At 38.9% G+C, this 19801-nt stretch overlaps 2 protein-coding genes across 3 annotated transcripts; both read right to left on the bottom strand.

The window, feature by feature from the left end:
- Window positions 1–14985: 14985 nt before the first annotated feature.
- LOC6645007 (eukaryotic translation initiation factor 4E1) lies at window positions 14986–16342 on the bottom strand. Of its 2 annotated transcripts, none has more exons than XM_002067697.4 (5): window positions 16269–16342; window positions 15797–16181; window positions 15627–15726; window positions 15458–15545; window positions 14986–15384 (listed from the first exon to the last, which is right to left on the bottom strand). In XM_002067697.4, exons 2-5 carry the CDS (start codon window positions 16153–16155, stop codon window positions 15224–15226), a joined length of 708 nt encoding a protein of 235 aa, XP_002067733.2. In that variant the 5' UTR covers window positions 16156–16181; window positions 16269–16342; the 3' UTR covers window positions 14986–15223. The 2 variants fall into 2 exon arrangements, with proteins under 2 accessions (XP_002067733.2, XP_046867664.1); XM_047011708.1 differs by having other exon boundaries at window positions 15797–16205; window positions 16269–16313.
- A 593-nt stretch (window positions 16343–16935) lies between these two features.
- LOC6645139 (uncharacterized protein CG32395) lies at window positions 16936–18241 on the bottom strand. Its single transcript, XM_002067696.2, has 3 exons — window positions 17276–18241; window positions 17111–17210; window positions 16936–16979 (listed from the first exon to the last, which is right to left on the bottom strand). Exons 1-3 carry the CDS (start codon window positions 18239–18241, stop codon window positions 16936–16938), a joined length of 1110 nt encoding a protein of 369 aa, XP_002067732.2.
- Window positions 18242–19801: the final 1560 nt, after the last annotated feature.

Here is a 19801-nt window from a genome sequence, read left to right as displayed (position 1 = left end):
GTGGAAGGAAAGGATAACGGAAAAACGTAAAAATGTGATAAAAAAAGAAACTTCTTTTATTCTAAACACATTTAATTGATCCAACAATTTTAAGTACCTAATTTGAACTTTTTATTCTTCTTGTTTATCTGCAATTATTTAATGCAAACGTTCATGAATTTTAATTGGCATTTTTGCCTTTTTTTTTCTTCACAGACAAATATAAATATGTGTGTGTATGTTTTTATTTTTTTTTTTTTTTTTGTTAAATCGTGTTTGGTTGTTTTTCGCTTTGGCTATTTAATTACAAAATTACAATTTATGCGGCTGCCTAAATCAACAAAACTAAAGTGTTTAATTAAAAACCGCAATGGCAAAAAGCAGCAGCAAAAACAACAACAATGAAGACAACAATAATAATAATAGCCTGGCATTGCTTGATGCCGCAACAAAATCAAAGCCGCAAGTATAAAGATAAATAAGTGGCATTGTCGGGTTTCATTTCCTTTTTGGCTTCCAGCAGCTGCAGCAGCATTTGCATTCAAATCGTTGTGTTGGTGTTCCCAAATGTGTGTGTTTGTGTGTGTGTGTGTGTGTGTGTGTATGTTTGTAAGCGGTATATAAGAACATTTCCAACTGGTTTTTAGATTTAAGCTAAAAGCACAAAAATAAAGCAATAAAAAACAGCACGCCACGAAAACCAAGTAGTGGGCCAAGTGTGGGTGAAATGGATGGCTGGGTGGGTAGTGGGAGGATTGAGGTACTAGGGGGTGTGGCACTCTCAGTTAGTAGCAGCTGTCGTTTTCATATACTCCCTTCCATCCGGTGGGTATATCTCACCCACCGTCTCGTCCCGTTTGTATTGGTTGGCCTCGACTGTCTCTCAGTTTCTCACTTCATCAGTTACGCCAAAAAGGAGACTCTACAATAAATTTCGCTGATTGCTTCCGTTTTTTTCTCTTTCTCTCTCTCTCTCTCCCTCTATTTAGCTCTTACTTTATTTCCTCGTTTTTGGACGCTTAAAAGTTAGCTAAGGAACAGCAATAGCAACAGGAGGAGAAGTTGGAGCATCTTCGCCAATTTCTTTTCGTTTTAGCTTGGGTCTCTCATTTTTTATGCCGCTTGATAAAGTAATATCCGCTTTAGGTACATTTTGTTTGGTCCCCTGTAAAAGTCAGCCATTGCACATGAAAATGCCAAATTATGAACTTTTTGGATACCCTAAGCATAAAATTATTATTCAAAACTTGAATGACCAATAAGACATCTTATGTATTTTAAGTCTTCAAGGATAACATGTGAAAATATTTCCTAGTTTGCTAAAAGTTAAATTAATTTCAATTTTCGTTACCTTAAATAAAACTAGATAAAAGTAAGTATAGCATTCGAATATATTAAAATACAACGCAAAAGTGTTTTTTTTTTTGCAAGCCTTTGAGGTTTATGAAATTAATGGTAACTGATTTTTTTTTTATTTCAAGAAGATCTTTTGTTCAGGCGAGAATCCCTTTTTCTTGTTGGATTACAAAGTATATTGGCTACAGGGTATAAAAAGAATTACAGAATCTCTGCAAGTAATGTGCGAACTTTATGCTATAATTTGGTCACACAGTTGTGTTCCACCTTACTCTAGCCTATGCCTTCAATGCAATTTTCATTTTTAATTTTTCGTTTCAGTTCTTTATATTTCGTTCTTTCCTTGGTTTTTTTCATTTAACTTTTTTTTTCTATTACGGGTTGCCACTAACACAGATTTGTGGCCTTGGCTATGCGTCATATCAGGACACGCATACGCAGAGTGTAGGTCAATGCTGTTGGCCCAAAGGCTGTAGCTAAAGCACAAGCACAAGCACAGGCAGAGTCACAGTTTGCATTGCCCTTGCGTTGGGGTTTATGTCTCTGTATGTGTGTGTGTGTGTGTGTGTGTGTATGTGATTGTGTGTAATTGAAACTTCCGTTTTGGTCAGTTAGCGCAATTTAGCAAGCTGCAAAAAAGTTAGCCACGGCTGAAGTAACAGGCAAAGTGCAAAGTCCATTGCAGCTACTTGCCTTTCATTTCAATTACAAACTTTAAAAGCATCTAGGCAAAAGTTAAAGCAGGGGCAGGCGGAACCTCACCAGTAAATAAGATGACATGAAGAGAGACATAGAGAGGGGGCAGCAGGGTCACACACACACACACACACACACACACGCATACATCTATGTAGAAATTCAAAATTATTTTAAATGATTTATTTCACAACAATTTTCATTAGGTTGGTTTCCCAACCGACTGCAATGCAGGTTGTTTCCCTCCCTCTCACTTCACCGTACTCTCTTACCCTACCCAACATTAATTCACTTTTGCTGCAATTTTCCTCTCCTTTTGGGGGGTTTTTTTATGCGAAAAATTGCCTTGAGTATGTTTGCCACATATGAAAATAATTATATATGCGGTCAAAGCACAGACAGAGGCTAGGGGCAGTGCAGTTATAAATTCCCCCTATACCTCGTACCCACTCTGTCCCCCTCCCCATCGGGGTTCCTTTAGGAATTTTTTCAGTAAATGCAAGTAGCAAAAAAATGGAATTTTTTGGACTGCTTCATGTTCCATGTTCATGTTCCGATGGGCGACTCTGCTGCATAACTTTTGTGGAAATTTAACTAGACTCCCGTCGCCCCTCTCCTCACGGTATCTTTGCTGAATATGTCTATCTTTTTCTCTCTCTCTCTTTCATCTCATCTGTGTGCAAAAATTAGTAGAAAAGATGCAAAAAAAAAAAAAAATGAAAAAAAAAAACACCAAACAGCCACGAAGCAAAACTTGAAAAAGGTTAACAAGCAGGAAAAGCACTGGGAATTATACAACAACAACAACAAGACGCCACGGAGACAGCAACAAATAACAACAACAAACAGCAGCAGTAACAGCAACAACAAAAAAACTTAACAATTTTTGACCAAAAACCCAACCAAAAAAGCAAAAAAAAAAAAATTGGGAATGTTAATGAAAAGCAAGCGTGAAACAAAATCATAAATTTTGCAAAGCTTGATGGACACAGAGGGAAGGGAGTAAGTGCGAAATATATAAGTGAGGTTTGACCAAAGGGCATTTGTATGCACATATTGCAAAGACAGACCGGGCGAGGGAGCGAAAGTGGACAGCTTTGGTCTCGGGTCTGAGTGCATTTGCGGTCCCCACAAATGCCCTCAAATGTATGCTACAATAATGCTATAAGTAGAGAAGGAGATGTTTGTGTATGTGCATTAGCATTTGTGTGTGAGAGTATGTGTGTGCCTTGGCAATAGAGTCCAGAGTCTAGACTTGGTTAGCTTAGCCACCCATATGAGCATTCGCCAAAGCAGTTTTTGGGTATATGGCATTGGAGTTGAAAGCAAGTTTGAGGCAAGATCTACATCTGAAATAGCTGAGAATAACATAAATCAACATTGTCCAAGCGAACAAAATAAATGGCCACACAAAAATTTCAATTATTCTGAAATTCCATACCCGTAAGCTAAAAGAACAGGCGGTACGAATGCTAAGAGAACTAAAAGCAAACCCTATTCAAGTTGCTCTCGTGTATGCAAACGTCATAAATATAGAGGATATTTAGAAAACAATAGAATTTGTACCCCAAATAAACCAGAAACTCGCCAAAAACTTGCCACCAACTTAAGCTAGTGGCTTAATTCTCTCCATCGTATTTATAAACTGTTTTATGTTTTAATGACCAAACATAAAGCAAACACATACGCATTACGGATCATGTAATGTCATAGGCAACTGGAATAGAATATGTGCTATATATAATAGATCTTCCTGATCAGAATTTATTCAGAACATCCAAATAATCACGACTAACCTGTGAAACTCATTTATTAGTAGTAGTATCAGACTGTGTTCCTTATGCTTTCTTGATCTTTTAATGGCTGATTAGGAAATTCATTTTTGAACACCATTCGATCCCACTTTTTTAGTTACTGCATTTAACGAAATTGACTATTTGCTACACTTTATTTGGCTTTGCTTTGACTGAATTTGGTTGCTCAGGTAAGCGTTGCAATTAATTGGCATGAACTGATTGCGAGTTTAAAAAAATGATTTGAATTTCGTTTAAATAACTTTTCTACAACATCTGCCAACAAATTTGCACAAAAAATTTAAATTTTAAATTTGCAATGTTGATTTTAGTGAAATATATATTTTTAATAGACACCCTGGAAGCGGGTATCGGGTAACGGGCGCTGGGAAAAAGGTTTGGTAAATTGGGGTCTGCGCTTTTGTTATGCAAATAATTGTCAACACCTTTTGTGAGTTTGCAAATTTCATTTCGTTGTGCAATTTTCAACCGGTATCCAGCAGGGCGTGGCGTGCCATAACGTCCTGTGCGAGTGTGTGCGACTGTATGTGTGTGGGCAGCAGCAATGTTGCCAATTATTTACACACACATCCGCACACGGCTACAGCAAGTGGGAGAGAAAAGAAGAAAAAAAACAGTGCGACGGCGGTTTGGCGTTTATACAATGTTGAAGCGGAACGAACTGCGAGCTATAACACAAAATTACCAGGGACCAGCTAACCGCAAACGTGCCCAAAAAGGCGTGGCACGAACAAAATGTGAACAAACGCGCATCATGCCCCATTGACAAAGTGAGGTGTACCGGCCAACGGGGCTTGCGAGGGGTGTTGGCTTACCGGGCATATTTGCGGCTAATTGGCTTTAAGTAGTACTGATTACAGTCGATATTCAAGTGGCCCGTTTCCCGCTCCATCTCCTGGTCCCTTTCTTTGGTTTTCTCTGGCCGGCGCTTTGTCGCGACGCGATGCGACGCGACGTAAGCAATTTCAATTACAAAATGCGCAAAATTAGCGAAACGCTCAAAAGTGGGCTATACATTTTTGTTAAGGCGAAAATTACAAACGTGGGGATGGCGGAATCGTGAAACGGTGAAACTGTGGAACGGTGGCATTATAAAATCCTCGAATACTAAAGTGGTGAAGAGAACTGAACTGGGGGCGTGGCCATAAATTAATGTCATTAATTTGAACTTAACATTGGTTTATGCATCGCCAGCTTTAACTACAACTTACATGCATGGGACAGGGGACAGGGGAAAGGCAGCGACAGCAAAGGCAACGGCAAAGGCGGGAGCAGCGGCAGTAGCAGCTGCTGTGCATTTAATTGTTGCATTTTAATTAAAATTTATACACAAAAGCTTTTAGCTTAAGTAAGCGGCCATTGCCGGTGGCCGTGGGCTGGCACCCAGTGTATGAGTCGATGCTCGACGGTCAACGGTCGGCGGTCGGTCGGACGACATTCCCGACCCGATGTCCAGCAGTGACCCAGACATATAAATAAGTAAGCTTACAAACACATTTATATATGTACATACAACATATACATATAAAGATATACATATACATGTATATATATGCATGTATAGCTATGTGATTGTGTGTCTTCTACATAAAAATGCAATAAGCAAAAGGCATGCATAGGTGGCAAATTATGCCAGCCATGCACCGTAATTAACTTAATATAAAGCAGAAAATGTATTGTGTGGGTTAAGGGAGTAAAGTGGTTAGCAAGGAAGTTGCAGCTCGAATTGCAGGTGGAATATACCGAAAGCATCCGTGGGTAATGCTTATCTGCCCACTCCTGCCCCTTACATTTAACTGGCATTTTTCGTTTGCTGCAAATTGCAGGCACTTTATCGTTTTTGCCCAGGCAACCAGGGCAACCAACCAGCCAACCAACATCTTCCCCTCAATCATCTTCTACAGTGTCATGGTCTATGGTGCGCCTTCTCAAATTTCCTTTCATCCTTTTTTATTTTATTTATTACTGTTTTACACGTAGTTTTTTCCCAGTCCGCTTTCAAGTGCAACAAATTCAATTTGCTTTGCCACTTGCAAACGGAATGAATATATAAAAAAAAAAGGAAGAAACGAAAAAATATATAAAGAGAAAAGATTCCAAAAAGCGAAAAGAATGTACAAGAAAAGGCTGATAACATTATAAATTATATGTGTTGCGCTTTCTTGTTTTGTGCTCACAAAAGCGTTTTATGATGTGATATTTCTCCTCTCCCGATCCATTTTTTCTTTTTACCATCAAGTGTGTCCAATATAAAACTAAAAATAGAAATTCTATTTTTATGCTCGTAAATTGAACAAAAAAAAAAATAAGATAATGTTTTCTATGTAAGACCAAATAAGCGAATAGTTTTATTGATTTTTTGCTAACATATTACTTTAATATATATTTTGTAATCTGTAGTTAAGACCTGGGCTTAAAACACATGCAAAAGACTAATTAATTGAAATCGTATATAATGTTCTTTCATAATGTTCGATTTAGTATTTAAAAGTTGCTGGCATAATTCTAAATTTTTCAATTTATAAAAGAAAGGTTTCATTTAGTTCTAGGTTTAGCTGTTCTACTTGTGATTAGGCCCGCTGTTGGTCTGACTTTCCTAACATGTGCTCTGCCACTTTACCCAATCGTATGCCAAGTTCTTTGTTTATATACAAAGGAACATACATTCATCAAGGGTGGTTAGGGGAAAGAACGAGATACGAGAAAAAGATAGAAAGGTCTTCTGAACTAAAGCGAAACTAATACTCTATTATGAACTATCCCAAATAATAGAGTTAGAGTGGAAGAAATCGGTTAGTTTTGAGTACAATCATCGCATTGAACAAATATTAACTTATTAACATTTTGTCGGAGGTAGGAGGAATAGGAATGATTGTTAAGTTTAATAGAATTAATCTTCTGTTTAGTCTTTAAAGCACAGGTTTATCTTAATTCACTTACCAATTACATTTCGCTGGCAACTAAACTGGCTATCATTTTCCCACCATCTCAGTGAGCAATACTCTTATGTTAACCAACAATTTTGTCATCTTTAATCCCACAAGATTGCTGCCACATCTTCTACATCTTTGGACCGCATCTACAACATGATGCTCGCTTGGTCGGTGGACTTTTCGTCCTCGTCCTCGTTCTCATTCTCATTCTTGTCCTCGTCGACACAAGCGCTTATGAATTTCTCATAATCTTTTGGCGCGCGCTTAAGATGTCTAGACGCAAAACTCAAATTACATAAAATTTGAAAACAAAAAAACTCTTGGCTTAAAATTCCGCTACCCTGTTTTCGTTTTTAGTGAACATTTGCATACTTATTAAAAAATATATGAGTTAGAGAGTGGGAGGGGGAAAACAAAAACAAGTTGACAGTTGTGTTGAGTCTTAGAAATTATATATTTAAATTTGGCCAAGCTTTGGTTAATAATAACAAGTAAAATGTTCAAGATTCGGAACAGTTATGTGCCCTGCATGCCAAATAAGGTGCCAGACCACACACACCCACACACCCACACACACACACATACATACATATACTTAGACAGAAATGCAAACAAACAACTGGCAAAACCCCTTTTTAATGCGACCAACAACTGTCTGGATGTTGATTTGATTATGCTACCTTTCAATCCTTCAGTGCACATCAAAAGCCTGCGGTTCCGAAAACAACCTTTTCAACACCTCAAATTAGTCGACTTTGTAGTTTCGATTTCGCACAAAATTTGTCTGATCCATAAATCTTTCAGCACTGGAAGCACGTCCAATGGCCTTGGTTTCGTCTTGGTCTCGGACTCGGTCAATGATTTGCTTCGTTGACTAAACAAATTAAGTATACGACCCACGTGTATGGACTGTTAAGAGTTTTGTATTCCTTTTCCTTTCACATTTTTTTGTTGTGTTCTTTGCTGGGCGTAGAATAGGCATCACTAAAATGTTTATAATGAGCTAATAAACACAAATTGATTGTGTGTGAAATTAAAAAGAGAAAAAGAATAAAGTAGAAAATTCTTGGCATGGAAAATATATAATTGTAATCATTTTTGAAACTTTCCAGCTTTAATGGAAGCATGAACTTAAGTACATCTATTATGTAGGATGTTAACGCTTTAATTTCGATAGCCTGATACTGAGATTTAAATTCAACAGAATTCACAGCTAATTTTCTGTTCGTATACTGACAATCGCTGACCATATTTTTGGGCCAACACTTTTTGGCAATAGGCCAGGCCAGGAGCCATAAACTATGCATTAGCTGCTGGGTACATGTTTAAAATACCAAAACACCTTCCAGGCACGCACCGTGGCACCGATTCCACCATAATGTTGCCAGTAGTATGTGTGTCCATTCTTACTAACACTCCACCCCCCCGCGACTCCCGCTCGCTCCACTCTATGGTCTTTGCAGTTGTCTTTTGTCTTTCGTTTTGATCTTTATCTGGCTACCGCCTGTACAATGACGTGGCGTATGAGTAATGGGTGTGACTGACTGCAGTTCTATAGAACTTATTACGTATACGCAACGCGTAGCATTTTGATGTGACTCCAACCTCATCTCCATCTCCATCTACATCTCGTTTTCTCCATCCCGTTCCAGGTCCACCTCTACCATGGCTATGTATAATAAAGTGTTTGCGACTTTTTCATTGCTCACGTACGCTTTTCATGACTGACTTCTTATGCTTTAGGTTTAGGTTAAGGTCTTTTCGTCTTTTCCATCTCAAATATGTCTGTAGGTCTCTCTTTGTGTGTGTGCGGTGGTGCGTGGGTGGGTGTGTGCGTGCTAAGCGAGTGCTTTATTTCATTAAGTTTGCGCTCGGGTCCGAAAATCTTTGTGTGCTTAATATCCCGTTGTGAGTTTTCTATGCGGTTTTTGTGGGATTCCTTTATAGTTTTGCCATCAGAATGGGGAACGAAAGTCCCTGTATCTATCTCTCTTTCGATTCGTTTCGTTTGGTGGAAATTGCTTACAAAGTAAAAGGAGCATTTCTTTTGTTTCTCCTTCTTTTTGCCTATTTTACCAACACGCCTACCCCACCGTCCCATTTTCGCCACCCCCGTCCGACACTGCTTCTCATTTTGCTCGCCTCGTCCTGCTCTTGTTTTACATATTTATGAAGACCTCCAAAAACGAAAAAATAAACGAAAAGAAAAATATTAAGAAATATGTATAGACAGGAAAAGGCAGGCCTGCAATGAGATGGAATTCCTCCTTGCATATTTGGTTGAAAAGGAAAGCATTTCTTTTTCTCTCGCCCTCTCTGCACCTATATATTTCTTTGTCTCGCCCTATTTCTCTCTGTTATGGAACACAAATTTCGAATAGCAATAATATTTGTAGACAAATATCTCGTCGGCAGTAAGGTTAGGGGGCGGGTATGGTGTCGAGAGGGGAATAGGGGTAGAGGCAGTATGCAGGTTGAGGGTGGGCGACAGGCAAAGGGCAGAATAAAAGGTAAATTCAAAAACCTTGCGGTTGTTTCTCGTTTTTGTCATAAATTCTTATTAATTCATAATAAAAATTTGTGAAGAGCCAGAAACGCAAAAACTTTGCGTTCGGAATTTTGCAAATTAATATTTCATTTCAAGTGCCTTACATTGGAGTGGCTTTTCTCTTTCTCATTCTTTCCCTCACCTAACCATTCTCTTCATATTGTTATCTCTTTTCGTTTTCTCTCACAACATACTTTCTATCCTTTTTTTGGATAAGTTAATAATATTATCTCTTACTGTTGCGGCTAATGAAATTCTCACTCAGAGTTTCGCCTGACTTTAGCCCATAGCATCCGCCCATGCCCATTCCATTCCATTCTTCGTCCCTTACCACTCCTCTCTCAGTCTGTCATGTCTGCCAAAAACGATTAAGTTTGCTATAAATTCTAATTACCAGAGAATTACGAGTTGGAAAATTACATTTTATTATATGATAAAAGTTAAGCTTCAACTGGACGACGATAATGTAGACTGAAATAGATTTACATGCGTATTTCCCGGACCGCAAACTCTACTTAATCATGTGTAGCTGCCCTTAGTCCCATAACAACATCCCACCTCCCACCTCCTACCCGCCATCCACTATCACCAAAATGCGTCCAACTAGGCCACCCCCTGCTACCCGCCACCGTGCTTCTTCACTGTATTCAAGTGTCAGAAGTGCAATTTATTTTTATGTTGTGTAGTGTTGTTTTGCCAAAAAAAAAAAAAAAACAACAACAAGGGAAAGAAAAGGAACGCAACGAGGAGTGGAGAGTAAACAACCCACAAACCAGCAGCGATGGCTCGCGACCGAGCCACGGATAATACACCAAATAAACAAAAGCATCAAGGAGGCAGGGTAAAGGGATCAGATTGGAGTTAGTTGTAACCTGTTGGGGGCAGTTAGAGAAAGGCGATACTTGTGCCCGTTGGACAGCTGATGTGGCCATAAAAAGCAAACTTGATGCTGAAACTGTGTTGGCTGAATGTGTGTTGCTTCTTGCTGATGTATGAAAAGTGTTGATGTATGTATGTGAGAGATCCAAAACGAATTCGAATCGAAACAGTGTGCCAAAACAAAAAGTTGGAACACAATCAACTGGACTTTCGTTTTTACATAGCTTTATTTATCTCTCACACACATATTTCAAAAATTAAAAGCTCAACCTTCTGTTTGAAAAGTAAAGTTGGAATGAAACATATAAAATCCGACAAAAAGATGTTCATTGTTGTCATCCAAGATAAAGCCGAAGGCGAAAGCGAATTAAAGGTCAGCCTGGAATGTAAGAAGAACTAAAATCAATTTACTTTAACAGCTTTTTCGAATTTTTGGGATTTTTTGGAAATCGGCAGTACTAATGCCAATACGAAAAATCTGCTATCGCCATACCAACCTCTATTTTTTTAGTACACAGTTTTTGATTTGTTTTGAATAAGTTGCAGAATTTAATCGTGGTTTTAATGCAGTTTGCAACGTATTCCTTGTAGGTCGACTACAAGTATTTGTTTGTGCAAGATTGACATGAGACACATCGTGAGATACACATTCCATATAGGCCATTTATGGTCAACGACTTTATGGAAATCCTACTTAGCTCGTAAAACAATTTGCTAGCTGTTAGCCACATGGCAGCAGTCCTGATGCAATCTTTGCGTCGCCAGGTACAGTCAGAGAGGAGCAGCTCCTAAGAAAAATCGACGGAGGTGCTTAAAAAGATGTTTATAAAATCGTGTCAGGTGATATACCATGGACATTTGGGAATGAGCCAGAAACCAAATAGCAATCGACATTTCCGAAACTAACTGCCGGATTCTCCATTTCAAAGCTTTCACAGTTTTTACCAAACAGGTGAATTTTTAGGCAGCATCGAATTCATGACTTATCCGTCCTACAGTTGATTATTTCATTCGGCGCAGAGGACATAACGATTATCTATCGAACAAGTTTCAGTGCCAGCAACCTGTTCCTCTATTTCCATTAGAGAAAAGTCTGTTGGCTTGTTCACCATGGAAGGATTAAGGCTTCGGTGCAAAGCCGAGATCCTGCAAAATAAAGGCCATTAGTAATAAGGCTTGAGTTCTTCAACCATTGAATTAATTGCTATTTTAATGGTGCCCCAAATCTTATAGCCCTACTATCACAGTATAACCATAATTGCCAAATATGTAAAACCGCAAAATCCAGGAAAGACTTTTAGTCTCTGTTACACCGTAAATGTGTGTAGTTAGTAGTAGTTATTCGATCTTTGTGGTTACAGAATGAATTACCTTATCAGGAAATACCCTGGAAGACTAGCTACATACATGTAGTTTTCCATTTTCTATGGGAATGTCATTAATGCCAACCACAACTGGTCGGTGGGGACTCTAGTGTAAAGTCGAAATGACATTTGAAAATATTTCACCCGCTGATCAAGATTTTAAGCGTTTTGCAGTAGTTTAATTCACATTTTTTTTGCTTAATAATCCTGTAATTCCCAACTGGTTGAAGTGTAAAAGAGTTGTTACCAGTTTGCAAAACGTTGCCCGTTACAATAATATTTTATATATACATATGTACATATATATTTTTAAGATTTGCCCAGCAGTGACGATAAAATTGAATATGCAATTCCCAGTACTTTTGGGTTAGTTACTTTAAGTTTCTTGGTACGGGACTATATTCAGTGGAATATTTAATTTTGCAGTTGCAACTTTTCCGTTCAGGTCATTGTTTCTCCCTTTTTCTATATGTATATATAGTATATATGCGCAGTTTTTTGCCCTGACTTGATTTTCGGGGCGTGGAAATGTTATGCAAACATATGCCGCACTAGAGCGCAAATAAAATGCGTTGCCTCTCGAATTTCGTAATAGTTCTTTTTCGGTTTTTTTTTTTGTTATTTTGGGGAGGAGTATGTTGTTTTTTTTTTTTGTTAGGGCTATAGAAGTGCACAGCAAGAGCACAGTGACTGCAAAAGATAAACGTCCACTTGGCTCGCTTGGCTGGCCGAGCAAAAAACAAAAGACAAAAGGGTCAACAATAGGAATTGTCCATGTCCATAGCCATGGAGCTATGAAGCGCTGAAGCCATGGATAAATCGGTATGAGGCGAGAAGGTTGTGGAACCAGCATAGTTAGAGATGCCTGGCCTGAAGCTGGCGTCGAGTGCCGTAAATTGGTAACAATTGAATTTTGATGAAGGCAGTTTCTGCTGCTACCGGGCAGCATTTAAAATTCAAAATGCTGCAACTATTGCAGCAGAGACTTTAAATTGCCAAAGCATTTTCAAGTGCCAAAGGGAAGCATTTCAATCAACATTCAAATGGCAATGGCACGTGCCTTGACAGTCAGCCAGTGGGTGAGAGGATGCACCAGTTAAGGGGCAGAAGTGCAGGTGGTTTTGGCATTGCCTCTGACAAAACTAACAACCAGCAAAAGCGGTAATAGCAATAGCAACAGCAATATCAAGAACTTCATTATGAGCAACTTTAAGCTGACAGAACTCATCCATCCCCTCCTGTACACCCACCAAGTTTTCCAGCCACAGCCGCATCCTTGTATTTATCCCTAGTCTGCGTTTTATGGGCTTAAGTTAAGGGGGTTAGCGCAGGGGCTTACATGAAGTGCTGTTAACCCGAAACCGCATCAAAACCACACACGTCCCACATGGCATGCAGCTGCCTAAGCAACACCTCGCCTGCTCGTCCTCTAGGTTCCCTCATTCGCCACCTTACACCTTTGACATATCGCCAGGTGGGTAAGGAACATGAAAGAGGTGTGGGGGCCGGCAGAGGAAGTAGCTGGAGATAAAGAGAGACTTTCCACACACAACACCGCAAACTTTTTGCCCTTAGACGAAAATTTACAAATTAGTTGCTCGAAACGTGACATCGAGAATGTTGCAATGTGCCGTGCTGCAAAGAAATAACAACAACCAAAATTTATGTGCAACATGCAACTTAATTAGAAAATAAATAAATTAACTTGCCATTAGTTTTTGTTAGCATTATTCTGTTGCTTGCTGCAACTTTCCATCTCGCTTTCAATTTCTGTGTTTTTTCTTTCATTTTTTCCAAGTAAATAAAGGAGGCATATTTTCCACTTGTCCAATCGATTGACCGACAGAATTCTGAACCAAAATTCGGTTACAAAACACTAGCAGAAACCAAGGCAGAGATATAGACAGGGTCAGGGACTCTGCTAGGGGCAGAGCCAAAGAAACACACGGCTGTCCCTTGCCACATAATAATTCAGCCAGGATTTGTGCCGTGTCCCTACATATATGCCAATTTATTGGCTGCCATTGAAATGGAGCACAAAGCATCGCAGCGAACAGTCGCGAACCAAACCAAACCTAATAGAAACGATGAGACCGATGAGGCCAACGTGGAATGTAATTGTGGGTTGAAAATCTACTTAGGCCCACTTAATCAATTGATTTGTTTGCTATATATAACATGACGATGTAAATTAGGTTAAGGTGAGTAAGAGAAGAGCTACAGAAGGTAGTTAAATAAATGATGTTAAGTTTATGATGTTTAAGACAACTTAAAATTCTCAAAATGTAACTTTGTCACCTTGAAGTATCCTTAAGTTAGAAGGAAGATGCACTTAAAGAATTAATTTTACGATTGCTTATATATCTTCTTTCATTTTCTTTTGATGAGCAGAAACTACTTATTTTCATATTTATTGTCGAAATCTAGAAACTATGAAATATTATCTAAGAAATAACAATTTTCCCTACCCCCTGATTTTCTTCTACTCTGTTTTAAAATTTACCAATTTACATACATACATACATATGTATGTAACTTACAGAACAATTATGCAGACGCATGGGTGAGACACTCAGTTGAAACCACATAAGAATTGAACTGTCATTTCAGCTCACATATGATTCTCAAAGAAACAAAAAATGTGTTCGGTTAGTTTGACTACTCGGGTACGAGAGTAGTCTGTAGAGACAGATTCGGATAATATATTCGTGTGTTGGTACATAAAATCACGAGCTTCTAAGAACTCGTCCGACTCACCAGACAACAGATAGCTTGCACATTAAACTTACGAATTTATGTACATACATATGTATGTATGTATGTACATACATATGTAAAGTCTGAGTCCACTGGACCAAAATAAAATAAGCTTGACATCAATGCACTTTTTATGTCTTAGCCTATCATATTTATTTATCAAAACAAAAGAACCGACTTATTTCACATCTTATTTCTTAACGAGACCAACACAACCTCTATCCTCCATCGATTGTCAACCTATCGATACATTTCAAACGAATATCGTTATCGGCATTCTTATATCATTAGGGGTTCTCGCGCAATCCTGTATATGTATGTATACATACATACATATGTATGTACATATTTTCATTTTGCTGTCTATTTTTTGTTACAATCCCAAGCAATCGACAGAATATTTACCAGATATCACCGTAAATCAGATTATCTTAACCCTCTAAAAAAATACTTTCCACAGTTATTTGTAGCTTCAAATAGCTTTCGCTCTGCTGCTATGCTGAATATGTACTTACCTGTCTGTAACATGACTGTTTAAATAAAAAAAATAATTTTATTTTTCGCTAAATTAATACGAGAGGAACTTTTAAGTCTTGGAAGGTTGAAAAGCCCAATCAGGTAGCATAGGCATTTAAAATATATACATACATACATATAAGTACAACCATTTGCGGTTTTTGGCAATTCTTTTTGCCTACACTTCAGTTTTGTATATTTTATAGTCTGGCGTTAATATTTGTAACATGTATGAGTGGAAGTCATGTGTGTGTGGGGAGGAGAAATTTGGGTATTAGTGATGTTAGTGTGAGTTTGTAAGGTTTCTCTTTTTTTTTACGTTTTTGGAATATTCGCTCTTCTAGCACCTCCAACGAGAGGAAAGAGTACTAGCACAGGGGCTTACACTACGTAAACGGCTTTGACCGGCGAGCCTTGCTTGGTCATCAAGTCCTTGTGCAATTGGTATTGCAGTTGATGTGCCTGGAACCCCAGTAGGTCGCGCAGTTTGCGTCCAATCTCTATAACGGCCACCTCGTTGTGCCCATTGGCTGTCCAAATCGCTGGAGAGAGTAGAAGTAGTGGTATTAGTATAGAGTTCACTTGCACCTGGTTGGTTGGTTGGTTGGTACCCACAAATTTTGTTGGTCTTGCCCCGCAAGTTGATGACTGCTCCGCAGATTTCAGTGCTGTGCTCAAAGGTCTCGCCAATCAGTATTAACAGCTGTCAGAAAGATGTCAGAGGGTATATGACAGGCAAAGAGGACAGGGGACAGAAAGCTGCTGCCGAACACGAGATACTTACCACATCTAGCCATAGCTTGTCCAGTTCCAGCTTAGTGCAGCGACCCATATTTATGACCCAACGACCGCCACACTTGTTGCCCTGATCTTCCCACATGGGTCTGTGTGTGTGCACAAATATAACAACATCCGGAAACTCCGTTTCTACCCATACTTCATCATTATACTCACAATATGCCCTTTTTGAACAGCGAATAGTCGCTGCCAATCTTTATTTCCGATGGTGGCTTAATGTGGTTGTAGAGACTCCAGAAATCCTCTACCATGTCGAAACTTGTAATTTCATTTTGCATATCCTCCCAGGACTTGGAGCGATCGTTCTCCAGATACCAGAGTGTCCAGGTGTGCTCTAATGGGTGTTTTAATTGGATGTCCTTTGGTGCCTGCATTTGCTGCACTTCTGTACCGTCCGAGAGTGATTTCAGCTCCCCACTAGAGCTGGTGGAACGCGAACGCGAATCGGTCAACACGTCATCCGTTTCACTGTCTTCTGCCCGCATCTGGACCTGGGTTTGTTTTGCTACCAGCATAATTAAATGTAATGTGAGCAGCAAGTCTACACAAAATCGGAAAAAAATCACTTGAAAAATAAAGTTTTTTTCTTCTTTATTTTCTTCGAAAATATATTGACTTTTAATATTACCTGTCTAGATATATATACGTTTGAAACCAAACTGAAATGAGGTTGTTCGACACGAAGAGAGTATAAAATAAATAGGGTGACAGCTAACTCAATGAGTATATGAAATACGAGAGAGTATTTCCGAGTATATTTAAAAGTCAGTTGAAATGTCAAAATACTCCTTTTGCCTATCTGCCTAAATCTCTTGATTCCATTTCGGTTTGCTTTCATTGTGACTTATTAAAAGTAAGTTGCCAGGGCAATGCTATTTCCTTTTTACCTCCTTACACCTCTTCATACTTAATAAGCTATTCATAGGCAAATAATGAGACACTCGTCGTTTTTTTTTTTTTTTTGTCGCCTTTTCCTGTACATTTAATTCAACTCCAAATTTTTTTATGCTCCTACGAATGACAGTTCTTGTTGCTATTGGCCTTGTTGGGTGATAAAATCGAGTGCCTTATGCTTCCATTCATATTAAAGCGTTAATTTTATGACCCAAAGAGACGAAAAACACTTGACCTTTCGCCATAAAGAAAATTTACGCACTTGCCATCTAGTTAGTAGCCCACCAGCCATCATCCCAGCCGTCACTCCGTTTCCACTTTTCTCTCTTATGGTACAACGACAGTTGAGCTGAGCCACTAGAAACATGTAAGAAGTGCTAGGCGAAAGACCTTTACTTCTCCTATATCCAATTATGATGGTGTTGTTGTCGTTTCAGGTTTCCACCTAGAGTCAGAGCCATAAACCGATAATCAATACCCATTACCAATTGGCAAATTGTGATAAATATCTTCTTGTTGTATGTTAGCGGATTGCTGCCATGTGGCTTTGTCTATTAACAAATATAGAAAACATACAAATGGAAAATATCTTAAAAAGAAATTTCATATCCAAACTATTGCCATAGATAGAGACTTTTATGCGTTGTACAATCTCCTGATGAAAAAGCCTTTCAATCTGCAAGGGTAGAGTATAGAGGAATAGAAAAAACATTTGTTACATAAATTTATCGACAAACTTACTGTTCTATCGAATTCTGCATGGTAATTGATCAAATGAAAGTGCCAAAAACTTTTCGACAGTTTTGATTTCCACACAAAGATCTCGAATATAGTGCAATAGAAGGCTATATTCATAAGGGAGATGGCGTGTTTGTACATGACCATTCGATTAACGGCCGGGATCAGGAGAATGGGCATCAGCCAGTATAGGAAGGTGCAAAGCCAATGGAAACGAAAGAGCTTGATGATCTTCACATTCAGACGATGGACCTGATGGCGCAGTAAAATCAAGTCCTCGGTAAGGACACACAACTGCTCCACCAGCAGGAACAATTGGCCGCCTTCCAGGACTTGTGCCTGCCTCAGTGTGTGCACCGCTTTGGATATCTTTTTTGTGCTCTGACGCAGTTCGTCGTAGCAGGCAATAAGCACAATTAAAAGGCAAATATTAATGGTGATCTGCAGCAGAAAGGTGAGCATGATTGTCGACGTTATAAACAGGTAGATTGCAGTGATTTTTGATTTATCTTCCAGCTCAATGTCGTAGACCCTAGTTAACGAACGCAAAAGATTTTGCACAGTCAACAGCAAGAGCAGCGAGTGTGACACTCGGAAAATATTGGGATGCTTGGCCATCAATTGCAATTTTTCGAGCATCTCTTGCATCTCGTTCAATAGCCTTAGGCATTTTCGATTATTGATTAGGACATGAAGACGGACTACTAGAACCAGAAGATTACATCCCATAAATATGGCAAATGGGGTCAGGGAAATGAATATGCGGAGAGCATTGATCCCAAACAACAGCATGTGCAGCAGGATCAAGACTAAAATCACAAAGCCATAAGTCATAAGCTTCCCTGATTGTCGGAACAGTCGCTGCTTTTTGTCGTAGATGAAAAGTGTAACACCAAAGATTTGAGTCAGCAACACGGTGAGCCGCAGGAAAATTCGCGTGCATCGATTTAACAAATTCAACGACTTCATTTGGGCAGGAAAGTTAAAGTGAGACTAAACTGAAGGTGAACGCGCCAAAGAGGCAGACTGAATTTGAGTTATGACTATCCATTTTTGGACTGATGAGGGTATTAATAATCCGTCAAAAGTTAATTTTTTTTGTGTGTTCTAGATGACCTAATCGATATGACGAACAGACAATAATTATGGAATGAGTGTCGTTCATAAAACAGATATATCAAAATTTAAATATTTTTAGTTTATCGAATATCTTCACTATGATACTGAATCATTTTATGGCATAAATTATGATATTAAAGGTGACTGTACTTGTTCCAATAAAGTGGTGAGAGGGGCAAGTATGATTAATGCTATTACATTATATACATCAAAATTGACAAACAACTCCACGCAAATAGCGACCAAGCTTGCCTTTTTAGTGTCTACAACCCTTAATTGTCAACCCTTACTTGACGAAATGAAGAATTTATTTAAGCATTCGATTAGAATTTTTTATAATCATAATATATTTAATATACATAACATATATCTCGTACACAAAATAAACTTGGCGGTTCACCAACTCCCGACATTACTCTGCACTTTATAAGTGCGCTTTAAACGTGGGTACCGGGTATCATTGGGACATTATACTATTTCGCTCACTTGTGATGATTCTTTTATGTTGCTTCTTACGGCTGCTGCGGGTCTTTTAAACCGATTTGTACAGGACTTTATTGCCATTTGCTTGCCCTCCTTTGTGTCCTTGCACTTGCCGATGCCACTGTTTGGTCTGCTTTCCAATATGGTTAAAGGTAAAACCATTTTCAATCTCTCCATCTCAATCTCATTTTACGCTGCTTTTGCTGCCGACCAACACATTTAATTACGGAACATTTACGTTAAAATTTTATTGTCTGCATTATTGAGCCAGGACTCAGACCGAACGCAAAACTTGGTGCTGGCTGCCATCCGATGGCTTCAACTGTGCTCACTCGCCTGGTGGTTTCCTCAACGCATTATGCGCCATATTACTGCACGACACGAATTTCTGTGCGAGTTTCCCTTTTGCTTTATTTTGGTAAGCAAGGAAAACCTTTCATTGGCATATGATAAAACGGAACTCACAAGCAAAAGAGTTTGCACTAGAAGCAAGTTAAGAAAATTTAATTGAAATTGAAAATTGAAAGCACGCGATGGAGTAAGAGGCGAAAATTTAAAGCACGCGATGGAGTAAGAGGTGTGCGCAGGAAGAGTAAGAGAAACGTCAATTGTCAGTTTGTTGCATTATCAGCGTTTTACGGCTCATTTGCGTTTTGAACATGTGTAAACTCCACCCGGCCCCTATTCATCTATGGTATCATCTTTCTGTCCAGGCTGCCTCTCGGTGCCCTCTGCACAGGATATGGTTTATCAATTGCCGCTGGCTCAGTTGACAGCCAACATAGCAGTGAACACAATGCACTGAGCACTCAGTACAGTTCATCATCAACAATTTTTAATATGCTGTGATTTATGAACATATTTGAAACACAATTTCACTTGCAGTTTGCAGTTCGCATATTCCAATTTATTTGCGCATATTTAATG

This window comes from Drosophila willistoni (genome assembly GCF_018902025.1).
Source record: "Drosophila willistoni isolate 14030-0811.24 chromosome XR unlocalized genomic scaffold, UCI_dwil_1.1 Seg105, whole genome shotgun sequence".
Taxonomy (NCBI): domain Eukaryota; kingdom Metazoa; phylum Arthropoda; class Insecta; order Diptera; family Drosophilidae; genus Drosophila; species Drosophila willistoni.
This window is presented reverse-complemented; position numbering and strand designations above follow the sequence as displayed.

Bases quoted from the DNA above. Each gene is read 5' to 3' on its own strand.
- LOC6645007 (XM_002067697.4), bottom strand. From the start codon at position 16,155: ATGCTGGTAGCAAAACAAACCCAGGTCCAGATGCGGGCAGAAGACAGT. The intron at 15,727-15,796 runs GTGAGTATAATG...GCACACACACAG, and splicing joins CTGTTCAAAAAGGGCATATT to ACCCATGTGGGAAGATCAGG. The intron at 15,546-15,626 runs GTAAGTATCTCG...TCTTTCTGACAG, and splicing joins ACAAGCTATGGCTAGATGTG to CTGTTAATACTGATTGGCGA.
- LOC6645139 (XM_002067696.2), bottom strand. From the start codon at position 18,241: ATGAAGTCGTTGAATTTGTTAAATCGATGCACGCGAATTTTCCTGCGG. The intron at 17,211-17,275 runs GTAAGTTTGTCG...CTACCCTTGCAG, and splicing joins ATGCAGAATTCGATAGAACA to ATTGAAAGGCTTTTTCATCA. The intron at 16,980-17,110 runs GTATGTTTTCTA...CTCTGACTCTAG, and splicing joins TTTTAAGATATTTTCCATTT to GTGGAAACCTGAAACGACAA.